Raw genomic sequence first — 18,010 nt, 5'->3', positions numbered from 1 at the left:
TAATTCACTCGACATACATGAATATACAACTGCTCGTTTTATTATCATTCATTATTTTCACAAAGAAATAAACTTCGAGTTGCAGTCGCTAATCACATTACATTTGAAACAGCACTTTATCCATTCAGTGATACAAACCAAAATACAGAGGGAGCATATCTACATGAGAACATCGCTCGGGTACGAGGGTAGAAGAAAGCACGGCGAGAGCATTCCTTTATTCATTTTAAACGACTATGTGTGCGTGTGAAGGTGTGAGAAGTCAGAAATCATATTTGCACTATCCTGTCGGCGGTCGTCGCCAGTGCGACACTAAATTGCTCGTTTCTTTAACAATTTTTTAGGTTAAATCATAAAAAGAAAATTTGAAAGTTTTTTTTGTTGTTGTTGTCGACATCACTGGTTAACAAACGTTGCCTATATACCTTGTCTGTGAGGTTATGCGCAGAAACGCTAGTGAAGCGTCACTCGGCTCTGCTCCGTCACAGATCAATGTCCGCTCCCTATAAAATCTAGATGGTACAGGTCAGCAGGTCAGCTGTGACCATCGTAGAGGTGTCTGGGGAAACCACAGAAGAAGAGATGAGAGGGTCAGCTGCGTTCCAGTCCAAACTCATTTCCTCCTGCTGCTGCTGGCGGCGCGGCTCGGGGACTGCCTACTCCCGCTCCTACAAGAGACAAACAAATCCATCAGTACAGCTCATTTGATAGCAAGTAGTAAGTCAACTTTTTTTATATAGTGCCTTTCACAGCACAAATGCACAAAGCGCTTCACAATACAAATAACACATAAAAAGACATAAAAAGGCTCTTTGCACCAGCTCCACTACTTCCTGAAAGTCACTTGGCTTCTTTACTTCCTGTCCAATATGATTGGATTAAGTGATTAATCAGCTGTGGGCTGGGTCTGCCGCACACCTGATTAATCACTTAATCCAATCATATTGGACGTGAAATAAAAAACGCCAAGTGACTTTGACAGGAAGTAGTGGAGCTGGTGCACAGAGCCTATCATGCTCCACGTATCAGTGGCGTTGTTCCAGCATGTTGCTCCTGACCTGCGCGCCGGGGGGGAATGTGGCGCCTGGCGGTGTCTGGGAGGGGAGTAGCTGAGGGAACGGGAGTCTCTCAGCGAATCGGCCGGCACCCTCTGAGGTCGGGACGGGCTGGAGAAACGGGAAATGGTAAATGGTGAACGGACGGCACTTATATAGCGCTTTTCCACCTTAGCGGCACTCAAAGCGCTTTACAATGACCTCTCATTCACCCATTCACATACACACTCACACACCAATGGAGGTAGCTGCCATGCAAGGTGCTAACCTGCTCATTGGGAGCAATTTGGGGTTAGATGTCTTGCTCAAAGACACTTCGACATGTGGACGGTCGGAGCTGGGATTCGAACCGCTGACCGTGTTTTGAATTCCGATATTCCGTTATTTTGAATATTTCAGTTCTTGAAGTTGTATTTTCAACGCATCAATTCAGTATTTTAAGGAACGCATCGATTTAGTGGTGTAAAACCTTTCCTTTACCTCTTTTTCTTCTGTTCTCTCTCACTTTCAGAGGACGAGGAAGAAGAAGAGCTTCGGGCAGCCACATTCTTTCCATCTCTGAAAGGGAGAAGAAGAAAGTTCATACAAAGTATATACTAGTTATATACACTTACTAGCATACTTACAAGCAACATTTAATGACTGGAAAAATACAAAAAATGTTGAACTCATTTTAAAAGTCTTTTTTACCCTTTCCCCTGCTCTGCCTCGGAGTCTGAACTGTCCGATGAGGACGATGAGGAGGAGGATGACGAAGAGGACGACGAAGAGGAGGAGGAGCTGCTGCTCGTCTTCCCTTTGCTACCCTCCTTCGCCCCCTTCCCGTTCACCGCGCTCTCCTTCCTTATTGGCTGGTCCGCGGGGTGGGCGGGGCTCCGAGACCTGGGGGCCGGAGGCGATTGGTTCCTTGGCGCCCCTCTCAGCGACTCCCTCGTCTCTGGTTGGCGGATAGCCGGCGATCTGGGCTGGGCCGAGTCGACGTGGCGGGTTTCTCTGGGTTGGGCCCTGTTCTCTGATTGGCTAGGAGGGGGACAGGGTTCTTTCGAAGGGAGGGGGGAGGGGGAGGATCGTGATTTTCTCGCCTTGTCTCCCTCCCTCTCTCCCTCCTCTCTCTCTGCTCCCCTGCTCTTCACGGACGATGGTTTCGACCCTTTTTCCGCCGGCGTCTCCACCCTCCTCTCGCGGGCCGGCGACGGGGACGAGCTGGACGAGGAGGAGGCGGAGCGGCGAGGGGGCGGAGCCTCTTTCGGAGGCGGACGCTCCCTACGCTCTTGCTCCTTCTGTCTCTCTCGCTCCCTCTCCCTGTTCCTCTCGCGCTCTCTCTCTCTCTCCCTCTCTCTCGACAGCGAACGGCTGCTCCGCCTTCGCCGGACTGGAGAGGGAGATCGACGAGACCTGAAAGACATTAAAAATGTATTCAAATGTAGTTAAATTTTACATTAATTTTAATCTAATCTGTCAGGGCTGCTCGAAACATCATCCACAGCCTTTTGTAACAAACACGGATCCTATAGAGCAAATTAAACTGGATTTCTCGGTGTCCAGGTATAGTCAAGTGTGTACTTTTAGCTCCTACCATTTCTACCTACCTCCCATTTCTCTGCATACTACACTACGGTAAATGGACTGCACTTATAAAGCACTTTTTATCCAAAGTGCTTTACGATAGCCTCTCACACACACACACACACACACACACACACACACACACACACACACACACACACACACACACACACACACACACACACACACACACACACACACACACACACACACACACACTCCCTGGACAATTCTTTTCCATCTAGTTTTTCCCCTCGTTTATTAAGATTAAACTGGACCCTTCAGATTATGCAGCGGAGACTGCATTAATAAGGCATGATTGATTGATTGATCGATCCGGAAAGGGCAGTTAACCAATCGGCACCAAGCCACACCCCTTTGTAACCGACTTGTGCCAATGACTTCATAAAGTGTACCGAGTCTACATTACATTACATTACATTACATTACATTAGTCATTTAGCAGACGCTTTTATCCAAAGCGACTAACAATAATTGCATTTAACGTAGGAAGAGCCAATGTACTACTACTCACCAGAACTCACAAGTGCATCTTCTTTCTAAAACAAGTGACTAAGAGCATCATCTAGTGCTGAAGGCAAAGTGCAAGAATAGCAATCTAAAGTACAGTGCAATAGAATGTAATACGATAAAATACAATAAGTGCTGTACTGAGGCATGTAGCACCCGATAATGTAATAATTAACTGATAATGTAATAACGCCTGATAATGTAATAAAAGTTTGACTTAAGTCAATCGAAAATGTAATAAAACCTGATAATGTAATAACTTGACCAATAATGTAATAAAATGTCCTGACTGATAATGTAATACAATTTTTCTGATAATGTAATACCTTATTACATTATTGGTCAAGTTATTACATTATCAGGTTTTATTACATTTTCGATTGACTTAAGTCAAACTTTTATTACATTATCAGCCGTTATTACATTATCAGTTAATTATTACATTATCGGGTGCTACAAGGCATTTCCTCCCCTCACCTGTAGAGGGGGCTGCGCCTGCGGGGGCTTCTGGACCGGGTCCTCCTGGCGCCTCTCTCTCTAGAGCGGTCTCTCTCCCGGTCTCTCCCTCCCCTGTCTCTCTCCCTCTCCCTCAGTCTGTCCCGGTCGCCGTCTCGCCCGCGCGGCGGCGGGTTCTGTCGTCCCGGGGAGCGCGCGGGTCGTCGGGGGCTGGGGGAGCGAGCCGGGGGGTCCTGGTACTGCCGCGGCGGCGTGCGGCGAGGGGGGGACGGCGAGCGGCGTTGTTGGACCGGGGGTTTCGGGGACGGGGGCGACGCCCTCTTCCTCTCCTTCTCGCCCGTTCTCTCCGGCGCCCCGGCGGACCTCTTGGCGTCGCCCCTCGCGGCGCCGGTTCGGTCGCGCTCCGCCCCTCGCTCTCGCTCCGCGTCGGTGGGGGAGTAGCGGTCGCCGCCTCTCGGGGGCGCCCTCCTGGGCGGGGAGGGGCTGGGGCTCACCGCCTCGGTGGGGCTGTACCTCTCCTGGCCCCTCCCTCGCTCCTTCTCGCGCTCCGGCGGCGTGTAGCGGTCGGCGGCGGCGTGCTGGGGCGCTCGTTGCGCGACGGGGGGCGGGCTTTCCCTTTCGGACGGCGTGTACCGCTCTCTCCCCCCTCTCTCGCGCTCCCTCTCTCTCCCCGCCGGGGCGAGTTTGGGAGCGTCGCTCTCCGGGGCGCTCTCTCTCCCCCCGTTGGCCAAATACCGCTGGTAGGCGGCGCTGATGGCGGGGGGCGAGACGAGAGCGGGGGGCGGCCCTTTCGTCGGGGGGCCGCTCGGGTCTTTCGGCGCGGACCCCTTCTTTTTCGCCTCGCCTTCGTCGGAGGAGGAGGAGGAAGAGGAGGAGTTGGAGGACGAAGAGGATGAGGAGGAGCTGTCACTGTCGCTATCGCTGCTGCTACTGGAACTACTACTACTGCTGCTGCTGCTGCTGCTGTCTTTTGCCTTCTTAGCAAGTTTCTCCTTCTCTCTCTCCTTCTCTTTCTCCTTCTCCCTCTCTTTCTCTTTCTCCGCGTCTCTCTCTTTCTCCGCGGTGCCTCTCTCCCTCCCTTTCTCCCTGTTGCCCTCCGCCGGCGCCTCCTTCCTCCCCCTCTCCGCCGCCCTCTCCCTCTCCGCCCTCCTCTCCCCCTCGCTCTCCCTCTCCGCCCTCCTCTCCCCCTCGCTCTCCCTCTCCGGGCGGCGGTCGTCCGCGGGGCGGGCGGGCGGCGGTTTGCCCGGCCTCGCCCCGTCTCTCTCCCTCCCCCCGTCACGGTCGCTCTCCCTCTCGCCCTCCCTCTTTCTGCGCGCCTCCTCTTTCTCCTTCTCCTTATTCACCTCCCTCTCCTTCTCTTTATCCCCCTCCTCCTCCTCCCTCTCTCTCTCTCTCCTTTCCTTGCGCTCCCTCTCTTTCTGGCGGCCGTTGGCGATGGACGGAGGGGCGGGGGAGGAGTCGGGGGACGCATGTCTACCCCGACCTTTATCGCTTTTAGGAGCAGGGGGAGACGCCTCTCTCTCCCTCCCCTTCGCTTTCTCTCGCCCTCTCTCTCGGTCGGACGTCGCTCGGGGAGACGCGTTTCTCTCCTTCCCTCGCTCTCTCTCTCCGCTCCGCCCTCTCTTGGCTTGCGCTCTGTCGGGAGACGGCGAGGAGTCGTCGTGGCGTTGAGGCTTGTCCTTTTTACGGTCTTTCTCCCGCTCCGTCTCTCTGCTCCTCGGCCTCCGGGCCTCCTGCTGTTTGGGAGGCGGCGGCGAGGGGGACGAGGAGTCGTGCCTGCCCCTCTGCGGGGGTCTCTCCTTCCCGCGGTCTCTCTCTCGCTCCCTCTCTCCGCTCCGGGCGCGCGCGTCTTTCTCTCGCTGGGGAGGCGGGGAGGGGGACGAGGAGTCGTGTCTCTTCCCGGAGGACGACTTGTCCTTTTCCCGCTCTTTCTCCTTCGGTTTGTCCTTCGTCCGCTCCGCCTCTCGCCCCTTATCTGACCTCTGGAAGACATGAGGTCGAAGGAGGTGAAGATTTAGAAAAGGAACAATAGACTCTGTGGCACCAGCTCCACTACTTCCTGAAAGTCACTTTATTTCCTGTCCAATATGATTGGATTAAGTGATTAACCCTCTTGGCGCCAGGTTTTTTTTTTTTTTAAACAATATTTTGACATCTAAATTTCAAAAGAGTGTGGCTTTAAAGTGGTTAGAGATAGAGACTCACTGTAAATGAGACAAATGTTGAGAATGATCCAAAGTTTATGTTGGGTCTAAATTTATCCAACTAATTTGCATATTATGATGTCATAGGGTGGCGGCCAACTTGAATTATGCCATTTTTCAAGGAAATATGGGATATTTTGAATCAATTTGAACTTATTTCAACAGATTTCCCCACCTCTGTCCATTTGTTATGTTATCCAAATATCAAATGAACAGGAAAACAGTAAATGGTAAGCCAACAGTAGTAAACAAACTAATTACTATGCCACATAGTAGCATCACTCACGTAAACAGAAGGCGTCTCTTAGCCGCAGAGGCCTGTGTACCTATCTATCCAGTGTACCTATCTATCCAGGTGACACTGTTTAGTTTTTCAGTGTGGTAGGCCTACCTCTCATTGCAAGGCACAGCACACAGAGCCACACACTGGCCCTGCTGTCCCCTCTCAACATAGGCCTACTCATCATTGTTTACAAAATGCAGAAATGACGGGATGATTTCAAATCTGTTCCTAGATCACTTTGCCAAATCCAGGTGTAAAAGTTGGTCAAAACTGTGCCCAGTAGTCCTCAATCTCTGATTTCTCTACCATCCCCATGGACAAATATCATCCAAAACTTGCTCACAATTGAACCTTATGGCAGCCATTTGGCGTTTTTCCAACGCAATAAGTTACTCAATTCTGCTGACTCGCTCTCTCAATAACTCTGCTCCGCTCAACCCACAACTGAATGAACAGTCGTCGTGTGTATTTATAGTAAACGTGAGAGAGGACAAAAACATATCTACAAATATACTGTGCTTACTGTAACTGTACAAAATCATTGTTGTGATTGGTCATAAGTTGTGCGCGCGTGATTCATTTGCAGGCTGCTCTTCCTCCGAGCGGCCGCGGTGTCTGAGCTGGAAACATGACGCTACCTAGTCAGACTGGCCGAGTGTCATGGAGAGTGAGAGAGACTTACCCTCAGCTCTGGTGAAATCTGTTGTAACGTGAACCACGGAATGCGCAGGGCTTTGTCATCTCAATCATTCCCAAATGACCAGGAAAAGTCGCTAGATTTGTCGAGATTATTTTGTTGTACGTGGGATGTCTTATTTGTAAAAACACGACGCACAAACTCAACTTTAGATGGTAGGCTATCTTGCAATCGACCTCTCCATCCTGGTATTTTCGAGTAGTTGTAGATCCCCATCCACAGGGATAGACAAAGTAGGCTACTGCACCAGGCAAAACAACCTATCCCCATAGTTTACAACTTGTTGACAACTGTGGTTGGACGTAAATACGGAAGTCGGCTACACAAATGGATAAACCGAAGCTTGCCAGACAGCGCAATTTGTCTACTTTTACAGGTAAAAAACCGCTTGTCTCTAGGTCAAACTATTTCAGAAATATGCCGTCCTAAAGAACATATGGTATTGAGGAGCGCTAACGCGCCCCGTGTATAAAATAGGGAACTCGTAATGAGATTTTCTCAACTAAATTGCATTGGAAGATGGTGTCATACTGAATCGAGAGCAAAGTAATACATGTCTGCCATCTAGTGGTGGCGGGAAAATCGAGGTTTCAGCGTGTAAATATCATAAAATCACTGTTTTACTCAGTAACGCAGCTTGTCGCAGAAATGCGACTTTGGCGCCAAGAGGGTTAATCAGGTGTGCGCTGGGTCTGCCGGTCTGATTAATCACTTAATCCAATCATATAGGACAGGAAATAAAGATGCCAAGTGACTTTGACAGGAAGTAGTGGAGCTGGTGCACAGAGCCTATTGGATGACGGCAAAGAATGACCAGGTCAGGTGACCGTTCTTTGTAGCGTCGCACCTCTCTGCCACCAGGGGGATGTGGGCTGTCCTCTTCGCGGCCCCGCCCCCTCCGGTCAGGAGTATGGCCCTTTCTTCCTTCTGCCGCTCTCCTGGCTGGTTGGTTCTGGTGTCGCTCTTTCAGCGGGGCAGGGGAGCGGCTGGGAGGAACAGAAACAGCCATGATGATACTGAATAGAATATTAAATATTAGAATATTAAATATTAGAATATTAAATATTAGAACATTAAATATTAGAACATTAAATTAGAATATTAAATATTAGAATATTAAATATTAGAATATTAAATATTAGAATATTAAATATTAGAATATTAGAATATTAAATATTAGAATATTAAATATTAGAATATTAAATATTAGAATATTAAACGTTAAACACCCCAAGGAGCCGTGGCAAGTCCACATGGGAGGAGCTATAACATGACAGCTAGGGATGTTAAAGGAGAACGCTCGTTTTTGACAACCTGGACCTTATTTACGGCATATTATAAGACGGTTGACTCACCGAGATCACTTTGGTGTAATTCGGAGGCCTGTAGAAGAAATGTAAAATCCAGCGCGAGCCAGTATATCCATGTAATGGCGGCGGAAATAGATTTTTTAGAAGCTGCATTCTCAGTGCCCCGTCCGCCGCCATTACATGGATATACTGGCTCGCGCTGGATTTAAAATTTCTTCTACATGCCTCCGAATTACACCAAAGTGATCTCGGTGAGTCAAACGTCTTATAATATGCCGTAAATAAGGTCCAGGTTGTCAAAAACGAGCATTGTCCTTTAATTGACTATCGCTTAATTGCCGATAAGAATTTACTCGAACAAGATTTGGTTACTCGATTAATTGCTCGTTAATGGAACGGAACATTTTGGGGGGAACGAACGTTATCAACGGGAGTTGCGTGAAATGTAATCATGATTTAAGGTCTGACTGCACATGAGGGCGCCCGCCATGTAGTGAAGGCTAATTGGGACGCCGGGAAATTTCAACGACACAGCGGAAAACGACAACAAAAACGAAGCGAGCAAAGCGCAGTCCGGCGCGGGACGTTTTTATCAATTAACGACTTATCGTTCGTTAAGGTTAAGTTATCGATTAATGACATTCCTTGAAATTTGCGACCCTAATGGCGGCTGTTCCCGCGTACCTATGGGCGGAGCTGGAGGAGCCGCTCCTGTGACGCCTGGTCTTGGCTTTAGGGGGGCTGTCGTTCTCACTCCGCCCCCGTTTCCTCTTGGATGGCTGCTTCTCGTCTGAGGAGCTGAGGGGCGACATGGCGACTCGTTTAGCTGGTACACACAGCGCTGAGGCAAAGGCATTTACATGCAATACGTGACAAGACATGGAAACTAACGTGCCAAGTGTGTGTGTGTAGACACATCTAGATATACAGCCATAGTGTGTGTGTGTGTGTGTAGACACATCTAGATATACAGCCATAGTGTGTGTGTGTGTGTGTGTGTGTGTGTGTGTGTGTGTGTGTGTGTGTGTGTGGACACATCTAGATACACAGCCATAGTGTGTGTGTGTGTGTGTGTGTGTGTGTGTGTGTGGACACATCTAGATACACAAGTGTGTGTGTACACATCTAGATACACAAGTGTGTGTGTGTGTGTGTGTGTGTGTGTGTGTGTGTAGACCCACCTCTCATTTCCATCTTCATCCTCTGATCCGTCCCTATAAGAGAAATGTGTGATTAACAGGAATAGAGCTTCCTACCTAGCGCAGTGGTACATGATAATAACCTGATGACATCAATATAGAACCACACTATAGAACCACACTTTAGAACCACACTTTAGAACCACACTATAGAACCACACTATAGAACCACACTATAGAACCACACTATAGAACCACACTATAGAACCACACTTTAGAACCACACTTTAGAACCACACAGGACTTATAGAAAACACCGTATTGAAAACACACATTCCAAACACTGACGCGAAATCGACACCTCAAGACAAAACACAGCAAATTCAAACCTTTTCTTTTTCTTCTTTTTCGTTTTCTTCTTGTCCCTTCGAGGAGAGGGCGAGGGACTTTCAGAGCTAAAGACACAGAAGAACACGGTGACCGGGAATGTAGGACACGCACGCAAATACAACTAAAGGGTCAAAACGCATCCGAGGCCACTCGACTAAAAGGTCGGCGAGGTGACCTCGGTTGTGAAGGCAACACATCAACGCAGACGCTCGATATCAGGGGTTTAAAGTCCGCCTGTATCAAACACAACCCACTTCCTGAAAGTCACTTGGCTGCTTTATTTCTCCTCCTCTATTCCTCCTCTATTCCTCTTCTCCTCCCCTCTCACCTCTCTCTGTTCTTGTTCTTCTTCTTCTTCTTCCGGCTCTGCTTCCTGGGCGGAGTGTCCGAATCCTCCGACTCCTCCACCAGGCTGAAGGGGAGAGAGAGGATGAGGGAAGAAGATTCAAAATGGCGACGGGGAAACATGAAGTTTGACCACGCAAACATTTGAATCGATCGACCCTGTTAAATAAAGGTCACAAGGAGCGTGGCACAGTTGGCACATGCACACCTCCCTCAATACTCCTCTCTCTCCCCACCTCCCTCAATACTCCTCTCTCCCCACCTCCCTCAATACTCCTCTCTCCCCACCTCCCTCAATACTCCTCTCTCCACACCTCCCTCAATACTCCTCTCTCCCCACCTCCCTCAATACTCCTCTCTCCACACCTCCCTCAATACTCCTCTCTCCCCACCTCCCTCAATACTCCTCTCTCCCCACCTCCCTCAATACTCCTCTCTCCCCACCTCCCTCAATACTCCTCTCTCCCCACCTCCCTCAATACTCCTCTCTCCACACCTCCCTCGATACTCCTCTCTCCACACCTCCCTCAATACTCCTCTCTCTCCCCACCTCCCTCAATACTCCTCTCTCCACACCTCCCTCAATACTCCTCTCTCCCCACCTCCCTCAATACTCCTCTCTCCACACCTCCCTCAATACTCCTCTCTCCCCACACCTCCCTCAATACTCCTCTCTCCACACCTCCCTCAATACTCCTCTCTCTCCCCACCTCCCTCAATACTCCTCTCTCTCCCCACCTCCCTCAATACTCCTCTCTCCACACCTCCCTCAATACTCCTCTCTCTCCCCACCTCCCTCAATACTCCTCTCTCCACACCTCCCTCAATACTCCTCTCTCCCCACCTCCCTCAATACTCCTCTCTCCCCACACCTCCCTCAATACTCCTCTCTCCACACCTCCCTCAATACTCCTCTCTCTCCCCACCTCCCTCAATACTCCTCTCTCTCCACCTCCCTCAATACTCCTCTCTCTCCACACCTCCCTCAATACTCCTCTCTCTCCCCACACCTCCCTCAATACTCCTCTCTCCACACCTCCCTCAATACTCCTCTCTCCCCACCTCCCTCAATACTCCTCTCTCCCCACCTCCCTCAATACTCCTCTCTCCCCACACTCACGCATATTTCTGCTGCTGCTGCCTCTCGCGCTCCAGCCTCTCCTGCTCCCTCTTCTCCTTCTCTCGCTCCTTGCGTTCGGGGTGGAAGGAGGAGCCGTCCACGTAGTCCGTGGCGATGCCGAACGCCGCGCGCAGGCGGTCGTTCTTCTGCTGGTTGGCTGCGGCCAAGGCGTGAGTCTCCGTCGCCCTGAGAGAGTCACGTAGAGACCAGAGTTAGAATAGTTTTGCTTTTTTCATTCGTTTTTATTTTTATATCGTTTTTACAAGCCTCTCCGCTCCGTCTGAGCACGTGCGTCATGTTTCCTTTCAATGGTTACGTTTGAAAGGCTTTTTAAGAACGTTCGAAAATTGTTCGCGTTCGATCTAAACAGACGTGGCGATGAGAGCATTTGTAGGTCGACGTACACCCGCTGTTGTGAACTTTAAAATAGTTTGAGAACGGAAGTGAAAGAAAGCTGACTGAATTATTCTTAGGGATGCATCGACTGCACTTTTCTTGGCTGAAGTCTGACTTGCCGATTCCGTTTTTCTTTCATGTAAAACTGAAATTCATTTGTATGTTCGTAATAAAACATTGACTATTAAAGGGGCACTTCACCGATTAGCATTAAAGTCGCACTGAAATGAAAAAAGCATTCTGTCCCATTTTGGTTCACATAATTACTCATAGTGTTCACCTATTCAACGATGTATGCCAAAATAAATTACAAAATTCTACTTTTGTTGTAATCTTATATCAAAGTATGTAATTTCTTACTTCCTGGAAAACGGTAGGTCACGTGCAACGACGACAACAGGTACCTTAGATTTTAGGCCAATATTCTCACGACATCCACCCGTCAATCAACGCTATCCTTCTATCGAATCTGTCTAAAGTTCTTAAAACCCGCCCACTTGTCAATGTTCCAATCAAATTCCTCTAAACATATGTCCCGCCCTCATAGCTTGTTTGCGTCGGAAATACGTCAAACTACGGAAGTTAGATGATCTCAAACTATTATAATAATAATATCTTATTACTAACAGACAAGGCGGCGGTGACTGGACATAGTTGTAGTCCAAGTCTGGGTCTGTAGGGAGACTTACGCTGGTCTCTCTGAGGGCGCCGGTGGCGGCTCCTCCTTCTCCTGCAGCATCATGCGGAAGCTGTTCACCTTCTCATCGATCTCCTCCACCGAGTACCTGTTGGTCAACAGCCGAGGTTAAAGGATCCCACTAGATGGACATCATACTTCCCCCTTCATTTATGCTCTAGCGACTCATCCTTCCCTTTCTAATTTCCTACGTTGTCCCCAATCCTCCTCGACTACTTCTCGGCACTCCGTCTATAAAGTTCAAGTTGAAGTGGGTAGTTTATGAAATGGGTACAGGTCCAATGTAATGCTCCTCCACCAAGACCTTCTCCCTTACCCCTGCTCCTCCACCAAGACCTTCTCCCTTACCCCTGCTCCTCCACCAAGACCTTCTCCCTTACCCCTGCTCCTCCACCAAGACCTGCCTTCTCCCTTACCCCTGCTCCTCCACCAAGACCTTCTCCCTTACCCCTGCTCCTCCACCAAGACCTTCTCCCTTACCCCTGCTCCTCCACCAAGACCTTCTCCCTTACCCCTGCTCCTCCACCAAGACCTGCCTTCTCCCTTACCCCTGCTCCTCCACCAAGACCTTCTCCCTTACCCCTGCTCCTCCACCAAGACCTGCCTTCTCCCTTACCCCTGCTCCTCCACCAAGACCTTCTCCCTTACCCCTGCTCCTCCACCAAGACCTTCTCCCTTACCCCTGCTCCTCCACCAAGACCTTCTCCCTTACCCCTACTCCTCAACCAAGACCTTCTCCCTTACCCCTACTCCTCCACCAAGACCTTCTCCTCCCTTACCCCTGCTCCTCCACCAAGACCTGCCTTCTCCCTTACCCCTGCTCCTCCACCAAGACCTTCTCCCTTACCCCTGCTCCTCCACCAAGACCTTCTCCCTTACCCCTGCTCCTCCACCAAGACCTTCTCCCTTACCCCTGCTCCTCCACCAAGACCTTCTCCCTTACCCCTGCTCCCCTACCAAGACCTGCCTTCTCCCTTACCCCTGCTCCTTCACCAAGACCTTCTCCTCCCTTACCCCTGCTCCTCCACCAAGACCTTCTCCCTTACCCCTGCTCCTCCACCAAGACCTGCCTTCTCCCTTCTCCTCCACCAAGACCTGCCTTCTCCCTTCTCCTCCACCAACACCTGCCTTCTCCCTTACCCCTGCTCCTCCACCAAGACCTGCCTTCTCCCTTCTCCTCCACCAACACCTGCCTTCTCCCTTACCCCTGCTCCTCCACCAAGACCTGCCTTCTCCCTGCTCCTCCACCAAGACCTTCTCCCTTACCCCTGCTCCTCCACCAAGACCTTCTCCCTTACCCCTGCTCCTCCACCAAGACCTGCCTTCTCCCTTACCCCTGCTCCTCCACCAAGACCTTCTCCCTTACCCCTGCTCCTCCACCAAGACCTTCTCCCTTACCCCTGCTCCTCCACCAAGACCTGCCTTCTCCCTTACCCCTGCTCCTCCACCAAGACCTGCCTTCTCCCTTACCCCTGCTCCTCCACCAAGACCTTCTCCCTTACCCCTGCTCCTCCACCAAGACCTTCTCCCTTACCCCTACTCCTCCACCAAGACCTTCTCCCTTACCCCTACTCCTCCACCAAGACCTTCTCCTCCCTTACCCCTGCTCCTCCACCAAGACCTGCCTTCTCCCTTACCCCTGCTCCTCCACCAAGACCTTCTCCCTTACCCCTGCTCCTCCACCAAGACCTTCTCCCTTACCCCTGCTCCTCCACCAAGACCTGCCTTCTCCCTTACCCCTGCTCCTCCACCAAGACCTTCTCCCTTACCCCTGCTCCTCCACCAAGACCTTCTCCCTTACCCCTACTCCTCCACCAAGACCTGCCTTCTCCCTTACCCCTGCTCCTCCACTAAGACCTGCCTTCTCCCTTACCCCTGCTCCTCCACCAAGACCTTCTCCCTTACCCCTGCTCCTCCACCAAGACCTTCTCCCTTACCCCTGCTCCTCCACCAAGACCTTCTCCCTTATCCCTGCTCCTCCACCAAGACCTGCCTTCTCCCTTACCCCTGCTCCTCCACCAAGACCTTCTCCCTTACCCCTGCTCCTCCACCAAGACCTTCTCCCTTACCCCTGCTCCTCCACCAAGACCTGCCTTCTCCCTTACCCCTGCTCCTCCACCAAGACCTGCCTTCTCCCTTACCCCTGCTCCTCCACCAAGACCTGCCTTCTCCCTTACCCCTGCTCCTCCACCAAGACCTGCCTTCTCCCTTACCCCTGCTCCTCCACCAACACCTTCTCCCTTACCCCTGCTCCTCCACCAACACCTTCTCCCTTACCCCTGCTCCTCCACCAAGACCTTCTCCCTTACCCCTGCTCCTCCACCAAGACCTGCCTTCTCCCTTACCCCTGCTCCTCCACCAAGACCTGCCTTCTCCCTTACCCCTGCTCCTCCACCAAGACCTTCTCCTCCCTTACCCCTGCTCCTCCACCAAGACCTTCTCCCTTACCCCTGCTCCTCCACCAAGACCTTCTCCCTTACCCCTGCTCCTCCACCAACACCTGCCTTCTCCCTGCTCCTCCACCAACACCTGCCTTCTCCCTTACCCCTGCTCCTCCACCAAGACCTGCCTTCTCCCTTCTCCTCCACCAAGACCTGCTCCTCCACCAAGACCTGCCTTCTCCCTTACCCCTGCTCCTCCACCAAGACCTTCTCCCTTACCCCTGCTCCTCCACCAAGACCTTCTCCCTTACCCCTGCTCCTCCACCAAGACCTGCCTTCTCCCTTACCCCTGCTCCTCCAACACCTGCCTTCTCCCTTACCCCTGCTCCTCCACCAAGACCTTCTCCCTTACCCCTGCTCCTCCACCAACACCTGCCTTCTCCCTTATCCCTGCTCCTCCACCAACACCTGCCTTCTCCCTTCTCCCTGCTCCTCCACCAAGACCTTCTCCCTTACCCCTGCTCCTCCACCAAGACCTGCCTTCTCCCTGCTCCTCCACCAAGACCTGCCTTCTCCCTGCTCCTCCACCAAGACCTTCTCCCTTACCCCTGCTCCTCCACCAAGACCTTCTCCTCCCTTCTCCCTGCTCCTCCACCAAGACCTTCTCCCTTACCCCTGCTCCTCCACCAAGACCTTCTCCCTTACCCCTGCTCCTCCATCATGTCCTGGAGCTCAGCACACTTGACCTCCAGCTGCCTCTTCCTCTGGTGCTCCAGGATCTCGGCGTTGGGCTGGCGGTTCAGCTGGCTCTCCAGCCGCTCCCTGTCCTTCTCGTCGCGGTCGCCGCCGCGCTCGTCCCGCTGCCGTTTGGCGCGGACACTCGACAGGTTGCGCTGGACGTAGCCGTTGGTGCCGCTGCCCCGCGGCGTGGTCAGGCCGATGCCGTTGTACATGGCTCCTCTGTGGGGAGATTGGGGACGAGGGGGTTAAGTGGTCACTGGAGCTGGTAAGACCTTGAGTTCTTTATCATTACCATTTAGATATGCTTAGTAGTAGTAGTAGATATACTACTTATTGCTGCTAGTTTCACTTAATTTAAATCATTTAGTTTACATTTGTTATACACACTTAGTTTATGTTCAGTCATATTTTGTAAATATTGTCTATATTTAGTTTATATTTAAGTCATATTTTATATTGCACCTTACTGTGTGTGTTATCATTTTGTGTGTGTTTTGTATTTGTATTTAGTACTGTGTGTATTATTTTATTGCAGCTGCGAGGCCAAGACAAGATATTTACTCCCTGTACCTGTACTCGGACGTAACAATAAAGGAATCTGAATCTTCAGAAATATTCTAACTAGAATAAAGCACACATTTGAGTTGACTGCAATTTGGCAATATAACTATTAATCTATGCTTACTGCAGTGGGAGAGTCAAAACATTGTACAACATGCATTCAGGTGCCAATTTATTAAGATACAATTGTTCCTCCAAACAGCGAATCAAGTGGCTGCAATTCAATATATGGTTCTAGCCTAAAGCATGTAGACATGAAGAGGTTTAGTAGTCGTTAGATCAAACGTTAATACTTTTAGAAGTTTACATAAAGGCCACAAATGCTCATAACATCTGGGGTCCTAACCTGGTATTAGATACGTGTTGCCTACCTACTGTAATAACTATGGGAATATAAGAAGCTACTTATGTCTTGCTAATTGTTAGTAAGCGTCGAAAAACACCTATCTAATACCAGGTTAGGACCCCAGACCCTCTAATACCAGGTTAGGACCCCAGACCCTCTAATACCAGGTTAGGACCCCAGACCCTCTAATACCAGGTTAGGACCCCAGACCCTCTAATACCAGGTTAGGACCCCAGACCCTCTAATACCAGGTTAGGACCCCCTTTCGCCTCCAGAAGAGCCTGAATTATTTGTGGCTTGGATTCAACAAGATGCCCTTCTGCACACAGCTGTTGCAAACTGTGATGAGCATTTGTGGGGTTTATGTAAACTTCTAAAAGTTTGATCTAACGACTACTAAACCTCTTCATGTCTACATGCTTTAGACTAGAATGTTATATTGAATTGCAGCCAGAAAGAAGATGCACTTGTGAGTTCTGGTGAGTAGTAGTACATTGTCTCTTCCTATGTTAAATGCAATTATTGTTAGTCCCTTTGGATAAAAGCGTCTGCTAAATGACTGTAATGTAATGAAAACAGCTCTAACGTTAATCAATATCACAGAAAAGCCATAAAACGTGGATGTCTGAACTAGAAACCCACTAGAAACCCACTAGAAACCCACTAGAAACCCATTAGAAACCCACTAAAAACCCACTAGAAACCCACTAAAAACCCACTAGAAACCCACTAAAAACCCACTAGAAACCCCCTAGAAACCCACTAGGCCTCAAAACTACGCAGTAGGAAAGGAAGCTCACTCGCTCAATATTTACTCCATAGATAAACGACTAATCTTGAATACTACTGTATTTGCCTTTATAGCACACTAGAGATCTTACACACGAGTAAATAGTAAGCAGTTACGTTTAGTCAGATGTTTTAGTGCACTACGGGTTTCTAGGCCTAGTTAATAGCAACCCAGTTAGTCTCAATGCATTTCCCGGTCTGGGTGAACGTTACAGGCCTGTAGTTTAGTTTAGCCGACCAGCTAGCTAACTAATATTAATATTATTATTAATAATACCTGGCTGTCTAGGAAATTAGCTACTAAACTTGCACCTTAAGTCTTTACCACAAGCTAAGCTAGCTAATGTTAGTATGGTTAGCTGAGCAGTTAGCTTGTGGCTCGCTAGCAACGACAAAACGAACGTACCTGTGTTCCCCCCGAACGGGAAATGGAGGGAATTAAACGCTTGTTTTAAACAAAAAGAGTAAATATATGAACGTTTAAACGTGTATTAATCTTAAAACATCTTAAGGAAGCCGAGTGCGTGTGGAAAAAAGCGGCTACACACGACACAGCTAGTCAAGAACCACGCGACGTTTCCGTTCAATGATGTATGGAAAGACTACAATTCCCACAATGCTCTTTCTTGTTTTCATTTCCGGTTGTTTTTTTTGGGGGGGTGGATGGGGTTGTGTCCCCAAATGGTGGACAGCTGCCTGCTGCCTTCAAAACAAGCCTGAAGTCTTTTCTTTTTGCCACTGCTTTCTAAGAGGAGCTATGTTTATCAGTATACTGCACTGTAACTTTTATTCCTGTATTCTATTTGTCCTGCTTTTTGTTTAAATGTCTATAATGACTTGCTTTTTGTTTTAATGCTTTTAATTTGTCCTGCCTTTTGTTTTGAATGTCTATAATGTCTTGCTTTTTGTTTTAATGCTTTTAATGTCTCATGTAAAGCACCTTGAATTGCCCTGTGGCTGAAATGTGCTATATAAATAAACTTGCCTTGCCTTGAATTGAGGC

At 49.7% G+C, this 18,010-nt stretch overlaps 1 protein-coding gene across 1 annotated transcript; it reads right to left on the bottom strand.

The window, feature by feature from the left end:
* Window positions 1-37: 37 nt before the first annotated feature.
* On the bottom strand, window positions 38-17,576 carry srrm2 (serine/arginine repetitive matrix 2). The gene is made up of 15 exons (XM_084460997.1): window positions 17,414-17,576; window positions 15,276-15,530; window positions 12,182-12,277; window positions 11,097-11,282; window positions 9,960-10,043; window positions 9,631-9,696; window positions 9,284-9,316; window positions 8,787-8,900; window positions 7,640-7,778; window positions 4,901-5,590; window positions 3,630-4,723; window positions 1,746-2,450; window positions 1,536-1,613; window positions 1,059-1,166; window positions 38-668 (listed from the first exon to the last, which is right to left on the bottom strand). The coding sequence occupies exons 2-15, from the start codon at window positions 15,521-15,523 to the stop codon at window positions 614-616; spliced, it is 3,696 nt and encodes a 1,231-aa protein (XP_084317123.1). The 5' UTR covers window positions 15,524-15,530; window positions 17,414-17,576; the 3' UTR covers window positions 38-613.
* Window positions 17,577-18,010: the final 434 nt, after the last annotated feature.

This window comes from Borostomias antarcticus, assembly GCF_949987555.1.
Source record: "Borostomias antarcticus genome assembly, chromosome: 35".
Lineage (NCBI taxonomy): Eukaryota > Metazoa > Chordata > Actinopteri > Stomiiformes > Stomiidae > Borostomias > Borostomias antarcticus.
The sequence above is the reverse complement of the archived record's forward strand: the minus strand, read 5'-3'. Positions and strand labels throughout refer to the sequence as shown.

Coding starts and splice junctions, on each gene's coding strand:
- srrm2 (XM_084460997.1), bottom strand. CDS start 15,523: ATGTACAACGGCATCGGCCTGACCACGCCGCGGGGCAGCGGCACCAAC. Junction 2,451..3,629: donor AGGCGCAGCCCCCTCTACAG/GTGAGGGGAGGA, acceptor AATGTCTTTCAG/GTCTCGTCGATCTCCCTCTC. Junction 669..1,058: donor CATTCCCCCCCGGCGCGCAG/GTCAGGAGCAAC, acceptor TGTCTCTTGTAG/GAGCGGGAGTAGGCAGTCCC.